The sequence below is a fragment of the Rhinatrema bivittatum genome, chromosome 1 (genome assembly GCF_901001135.1).
Source record: "Rhinatrema bivittatum chromosome 1, aRhiBiv1.1, whole genome shotgun sequence".
Taxonomy (NCBI): Eukaryota; Metazoa; Chordata; class Amphibia; order Gymnophiona; family Rhinatrematidae; genus Rhinatrema; species Rhinatrema bivittatum.
In genome coordinates, this window is record NC_042615.1 from 174322192 (window position 1) to 174329839 (window position 7648).

The 7648-nt window shown below is 49.4% G+C and overlaps 1 protein-coding gene across 5 annotated transcripts in view; it reads right to left on the reverse strand.

Annotated features, from left to right (window-relative positions):
- Positions 1–6017, reverse strand: part of PCDH7 (protocadherin 7) — a 1075646-nt gene extending 1069629 nt beyond the window's left edge. For all 5 annotated transcript variants that reach the window (XM_029589703.1, XM_029589693.1, XM_029589728.1 and 2 more), the window contains exon 1: positions 1213–6017. In XM_029589703.1, coding sequence (XP_029445563.1) covers positions 1213–4251 — 3039 coding nt within the window. In that variant the 5' untranslated portion in view covers positions 4252–6017. The remainder of the gene's footprint in view (positions 1–1212) is intronic.
- Between the last annotated feature and the right edge of the window lie 1631 nt (positions 6018–7648).

The following is a 7648-nucleotide window of genomic DNA, read 5'->3' on the forward strand; positions in this document are numbered from 1 at the left end:
TCAAATTTTAGTAATCTGAGCATTAAAACATGGAAAGCTGCCACCTCGCCCCCCACCTCCCCCCCCATGCTCACATATTACTTAAACGACAACTAATGATTTTTGTTTTTCATTACTGAAATGGACTTGGCTCAACGCCACATGTGTTTGAATCAGCAGGTTTAGCCATGAAATTCTGCAGGATGTATCGAATCAATGAAAATGTCTTGCAACGTTACACATTTACACTCTTCCTGCTCTACCCCAGTGCTCCAAGAGGCACAAAACATCTCTTTCAATATGCAGTCCCATGACAAGCAAGGCAGATTAAAAATAAATAAATCCACCCCGCCATTTAAAACAGTGTTTCCCAACCTTTTATGTCCAAGGCACACGCATATTAACAAATATATTGTGTGGCACACCAACCTCCACAGAGCAGGCAGTGCAAACATGGATGATGGACCAGCTCACTCTATATACAAGTGCAGGAGAAGGGAGGAATCAGTGTGGTGCAGGCAGCCGGCTCAGTTTATTACCTTGGCTGCCGCATGCGGCTGCCAGAGCTCCATCACTGCTGCTGCTCCCAGCACTCAAAGTGAGTCACATCCAGCAGTCATTGAACGCTCTCCCCATCTCACTCAGCCTGGGGATAAGACAGGCGGGAGGGACTCAAAGACGGGGAAGATGAGGAGGTGTGGTATGCACTATGTGTGCTGCACAAAGCAGGTCCCGGCTATCTGTGCCTTGCATGCTGCCCATTAATTACCACACACTGGGGCTCAGGCTGTGTAGCTAGGAAGAAGAGGCATGCCTGATTACACATTTTCTCAGACAGGAATTCCTACAAGTTTAAGAGTCACCGCTGGTGTTTCATGCTGCTGGGAAGTACAGAGAGCAGAGCCTGTGTGCAGGCCTGGATCCAAGCATTAGGCAATGGTGACTTTTCTGTGGCATACCTGATCAGGTCTAAAGGCACACCAGACCCAGAGTACCATGGCACACTGGTTGGGAAACACTGATTTAATATAAAAAAAATGTAGTTTTAAATGAAAATAACTGTCATCATATATCCCAGTTAATATATGTGCCATTTTCCACATAGCAGGTTTTAAAACTGCACACTATGTCTGCCTTGCCCTGTGCCCTGTTAGGAAATTAAAAGTCCCACTGTCATAGTCTAGCATCGCAGTCATTTATAGCGGATTATGGCTAACTTTCAAGACATCTTACCTGTTTGCTGTACTTGTTATTGGTTTGACAACTATACTCAGAACAGTGATCTGATCCAATTGAAATGTTGTCTCCTGCTCCCACAAAAGTATTGGCTGGTGGAAGTTCTTGTACAGCCTGGTGTTTTTTTCCAGCAGTTGGGGACTGGGGGTGAAGCTGAACAGTAGGTAAGGGGGAGCTGGATTTGTAATGCCTGGCAAGATCAGGGCTTCCTGGTCCACCATTAACAGAACGGTACCGTCCCATGCTGGGACTGTCCGACAGCTTCTCGTTGACGCTGTCATATCTCTGTCCATTTGGTTTGGAAGCCTCTACTGTCACAATACTACTATACAAAGGCTGCTTAGATTTCTTATTTTTCTTGTCTTTCTTCGGTTTTTTAGATTTATCATGCTGTTGTGGGGTAAAAAAGTCCTCGTGATCTTTTTTGCCAGCTTCGTAGCCATTCTTATTCTTTGACCTGCAGTATCGGGCCATGACCACAATTAAGATGATCAGAATAACTATCACAATGCCAGCCACCACACCAATGACAATGCTCAGTCTTTGCTTGCTTAATTCATAGCTGGGGTCTCCAGCAATATCCTGGGTTAGGGGTGTGTGCAAACTTCTGGTTATCTGGGATTCCACCACACTGGCATTGGAGACACTTTCATTAACAAACACGTGGACCAGTGTGATGGTGGACTGGGGAGGTTGGCCACTGTCATTTACCTGCACCACCAGCCGATGCAAGCCATAGTGCTTTTGTGCCAGCTTGCCTACCAATGAGATCACCCCGCTGGTGGTGTCTATCTCAAAGAGTTTGAAAGGATTGCCTCCAACAATACTATAGTTCAGATCAGCATTGACACCTGTATCATTATCAGTGGCATTTACTGTGGCCACCACCGTCCGCAGGTTGCTGGAAGGGAGCAGGACAGCATGAGACTTGTTGCTAGGGTAGTAGACAGTAGGGGCATTGTCATTTTCATCCATAACGAAGAGGGAGACAGTGGCTGTGGCTGATCGAGGGGGCTCGCCCCCATCCATGGCCTTCACTTTGAACGTGTAACTGGTCTGTTGCTCCCTGTCGAAGGAGACGGTGGAATATATAGTGCCTGTATCATTCTCAATGGAAAATACACTGCTGTCCTCCACAGAGAGGCTCATCTCAGCATTGCGGCCCTTGTCGGCGTCCATGACGGTGACCATGCCCACGGGGCTATTGGGCTGCAGGTTCTCCTTGACGTAGAAAGTGAAGACATCCTGCATGAACTTGGGCTCATTGTCATTCCTGTCAGCCACCTGTACCACCACAGTGGCTGTACCCTGCAGGATAGGCAGGCCCTTGTCACGGGCTGTGACTTGGAACTCGTAGCGGTCATTCTGCTCCCTGTCTAGCACACCATTAACAGTGATGTCACCTGTGTCTGGGTCAATGGCGAAGATACCGGCCATGGCAGGGTCCAGTGAGTAAGCCAGCTCAGCATTTTTGCCACTGTCAGCATCAGTGGCTAGCACGGTGGCCACACGCTCTCCTGGCAGGTTGTTCTCTGGGAAAGCCACCTCCAGCACAGCCTGGCCGAAGAGAGGTGGGTTGTCATTGGTGTCGCCCACACGCACAAGCAGGGAGTTGTTACTGGACAGGCTGGGGCTGCCAGAGTCCACAGCCACGATGACCACATGGTAGTCACGCACACTCTCATAGTCAAGTGGTGCCGAGGTGTGCAGGAAGTACTTCTTCTTGTTCTGCTCACCCTCACCATCACTGGCTGGCTTAAGCTGGAAGGGCACATCACCCACCACCGTGCATGTGACAGCACCGTTCTCACCCTGGTCACGGTCAGAGACCTGCACAAGTGCCACGGGTGTGTCCACCAGTACGTCCTCAGCCACGTGTGCCACGCCGTCCTTGAGCGGGATACGTCCGATCTTGCGGATGTCAACAACAGGCACATTGTCATTCTCGTCACGGATGCTCAGCACCACAGTGGCCTTGTCAGCACGCGATGGCTGGCCACGGTCACGCGCCGCTACTGTGAAGCGCAGTTGTGCCACCTCCTCACGGTCAATACGGTGAAGCACGCTGAGCCAGCCAGAAGTCTCATCCAGGCGGAGCAAGCGGCGCACTGACTCAGTGCCAGCACCGAAGACATACTCCAGCTGCCCGTTGACGCCTGCATCAGCATCAGCTGCCCGCAGCTGCAGGATGGGCGTGCCAGGTGCACTGTTCTCGGCCAAATCTGCCTCATAGACAGCACGCTCGAAACGTGGGCTGTTGTCATTCACATCTGTGATGAGCACGCGCAGGATGGATTGCGAGGAACGAGGTGGGTTTCCGCCGTCACGCACCCGGAGGGTCAGCTCATATGAGTCCCGCTGCTCGCGGTCCAGTGGGCCCTTGACAATCAGCTGTGGCTGCTTCTCACCTTCCGACGTGTCAGCTACTTGCAGCTCAAAGACGCCACTGGCCCCCTCGGCCCTCCGCTTGCCCTCGCCCGGTGGCAGTGGCAGGGCAGCACGACCCTCCTGCAGAAGCTCGTAGCGCTCAATGCCGTTGCGGCCGAAATCACGGTCAGTGGCAGTGGGCAGCAAATAGAGGGTACCCACTGGCCGGTTCTCCTCCACGCTGAGGGTGAGCACAGGTGAGGGGAAGGCGGGCGTGTTGTCATTGACGTCAGTCACGATTACACGACCCTCGAAGAGGTCCACCCAGCTCTGTGCTGGCCCGATCACAGACACCTCAAAGTCCAGGAAACATTCATTCTCATCGAAAATCATTTGGCACTGTGGCAGTTTCTCGCGGTCCACGCGCCGCTCACCTGTGCTCAACTCGCCAGTCACATTGTCGATCTTCAGGTACTCGCCACCTGACTCCAGGCTGAAGGTCACCTCCCCCGAGCCTGCCACGATGTCCAAGTCAGCAGCCACATTGCCCACACGCACGTCAGCCGGCCCTTCCTCTGCCAGCCGGTAACGTAGCACCCGCTTAGCCGGGGCTGGGGCCACTGCCACCAGCAGGAGCAGAACATAGAAGCAACACCCGGGAGCCTGCATTTTACACCCACCAGGCTCTGGCCACTTCAGAAAGAATGCTCCTCTCACTCACTTTGTAAAGGACGAACAGCTTTCCACGCACAAACACCCCCAAATCACAAAATCACTCAGGAATCCTTGTCTGTTCTTGTCTTTTTTCTTCTTTTCCCAAAGTTATTCTTTCATAATTCATGCAGTTGAGAACCAGGTGGGCTTTGCTTTTTCCCCTTTTCTCATTCCCCCTTCCGTCTCTCTGTCTCTGTTGTACTTAATACTCACAGTTCGCCGAACAGGGTTTATTTGAAATTAAAGGTTCATAGCACGGAGTGACGATGTTTTTACTTGCGCTTTTATTAACTGTAAAATCTCTTTCCGAGGTTTGCAATATGCATTTAAAAAAAAAAACAACAACCAGGAAGTGAAAACGCTGTGCGCTGGGAGCCCCCGGGTCGCCTCCTTTGCCTACCGAGTTATACACATTCCACTCTTCAGATCCTCAGCCCGCCAGTGTCGGAGATCTCTGTCCCCCTTGCAGACATGAAATTGTGAATCATTTCATTCAAAGCACTTGCCCTGTCATAGCATTCAGCTCCTGATCACTTTATTTATTTATTTTTTTTGGCAATGGGGAAAAGAAAGAAACCAACAACCCGAAAAGAAAATCCTGGTGACGGTCCTCTGGATGATTTGTAAGACACCCTCTTCAATTGCAAGTCTGCAGGAAAAATCCCCAGGTTAGCAGAAAGCACTCAAATCCAATTTCGGGAAAAGAAAAAAAAAAAAAAAAGGTTGAGAATTTCAGTTCTTCAGAGTATTTTTTAAACAACTCTCCGCAATGTCATCCACAAGAACAAGGAGGGAAAAAAAAAAAACCGATCAAAGAAATAAAAATAAAATAAAATAAAATGAAGGGCGCTGCATAATCACGTGCAAATTAATTTCCAGTCTTGAAACATGCACAGTTCCAAGTTTGTTCCGTATCCGCAGTTTGTGTGCCTACCTGCATTTGCACTGCATGTGTTTGCAATCTGTATCTGCTGCAGCACTCTGAGCGATTCACAAATGATATTGCAGTCTCTGCCCCCTCCTTTTTCCTCCTCCTCCTCCTCCTCCTTCTCTCCTCTTCCTTTTTGTCCCAATGCAGGTAACCAAATCCGAACTTGATCCTTCAGTTCACAGGTTAGCAAGCAAGACTGTGTCTTGAGGCGATTATTTTTCTCGTTAATACACCAGAACGGAACAAGAGGTAATAGGATCCCACGTGAAGGAACGAGCCCTTGAATACATCCGTATGTGGTTGGAAAAAGCAAGATCGCCAAGATGCGAAGGAAAAAAAATGCACAGAGTCCAGAGCTGCTCTTTTTTTTCTTTCTTTCTTTCTTTCCTTCCTTCTCTTATGAGAAATAAATCAGTGCATTGTTCCCTAGCAGGATCTGCAGTGCTGAGGGCTGAAGTGTGCGGCTGTCTCGCTCCAGCCTTGCAGAAGAAGTGCTCAGGCGCTGGCAAGGCGAGCGAGCAAGCGAGCTCCTCTTTTTTTTTAAGATGTTGGAGCACCCGAGAGCGTGAGCCCTGGAGCCGCAAGTTTGTGGCTTTTCCCTGACGCCGCCGCCGCAGCCTCCGGCGAGTGCTGTGCCAGGAGAGGAGGAGGATGAGCCGCTTCACTTCCGAAAGCCCCACAGCCTTTCCCCTCTGCTGCTGCCGCTGCTGCTGCTGCTGTGACTGCCGCAAGTGGGATAGGTGATCGGAATGAATCGAGCCCTACACCAATCCATTGCAGGACTCTTCTAACTCACCAGCTCGCGCTCTCTCCCTCTCTCTGTCCCTCCCACCCTCCAGTGGTATTCCCTTCCCACAATCGCTGATTAATGCATTTTTATGCCTTTCCCCCCCGAAGTGTTACATCTTCAACTCTCACCGTCTAAGTGAATCAGATTTGCAACAGTAACAAGATGACATGAACCCTAACACAATTTTACATAGAGATCTAAGGTTTAGTTGAGAGGTTTTTTTACTTCTGGAGGTACTGAATGGACTGCAGTTAGTTCTGCGGAGCCAAAGTGAGTGATAAAACGGATAAAGCTCACACATTATGTACTTGCCATGCTTTGCCAAAGCACTAATTATTTTTTTTCCCCCTGTTTACTTCCCTCGATAATTTTATTAATATGTGTTGTCTGTGCTCTTCCGAATACGGAAACAATGTTTCAATGAATTAGAAGAACTAAACGCGTAGGAGAAAATACAGATTTGTCTTTTATTTTTTTTAACCAACAGAACCCTCTGACGTGTAGCTAAGTGTTGCATAACCTGCCTAGATAAATAGGAAATTAATGTTAAACATATTTTAACACTTGCACTGTGTTATTTTTAAATATGTATCACCTAAATAGTCAGCGTAGCATCTATATTTTTAGATCCCTTTTCTTTCTTCACTAAAGCAGGAGTATAGAAGATAATGTATGTGCTCTTCATGCATGGGAGAAGCAACGTTTTGTGGTTTTCTGGGCTAATACAGGATAGAAAAAGTGGGCTCATAGCATGTGCCCTTTATAGTACTTTCCTTTAAGAGGATAAAGTCATCAAGGCTGTCCCTAGATGGCCATGAGGCCATAACCCAGCCACCGTGCTTGGCCGCCCCTCCCTAGTGTTATTTGAAATGGGGGGGGGGGGGGGGAACGGACCCAACTTCTAACCCTTGGACCCCCTGTGGTGAGGGACAATAGCAAGTGGAGCACAGTCCCCAAGGGCGGGACGGGAGGGGAAGCAGGTCCGGTTGCTCCTGACAGTTAAAGGATTGCAGAGACAGTAAAGGAATCCAAAAGTCCAGGCCAGTGGCTGGGTAAGACAAATAGCAGTGGCAGCCTCAGGGCAGGGAGGCAACAGGGAGGCTATTTGCCAGAGGTGCAGGTTGTTTCATTTGGTATAAGGAGCCACTCAGGCATTGCTTTTACAGAATGAGGAGTGCGGGATTCCCAGACTGGTACCACCAAGGAGATCCAAAGGGCAGGGGTGCCAGCCTGGTCCTGACCAAGAGAAACAGGAGATTAAATGTGTCCACAGTGCAGCGGGGGGGGTATAGCAGCTGGATATCAGGGACATGGTAATCCTCTCCATTAAGAAACAAACTAACAGGACCTGGAACAAGGTGATTTTTAAATGTGACACGCACATTTATGGAACTAGAACCTCCCAGTACAGAGTCAGACCGGACAGAGTGTGCTTTTTTCAGTTACCACCTGAACTTATAGTTTCAGTTCATGGCAGTAGAGCCAGAGAAGCAGTAAAGTCAGTGAGGAAATAAAGAGGAAGCAGCTAAGGTATGAGTCTCAGGACAGCAAGGGACCGGAAGGGGGAGAGAGATCAGAAGGGGTGGCTAAGGACGGCCACCGACCAGATAGAAGGGGAATAGCGAGGGGCT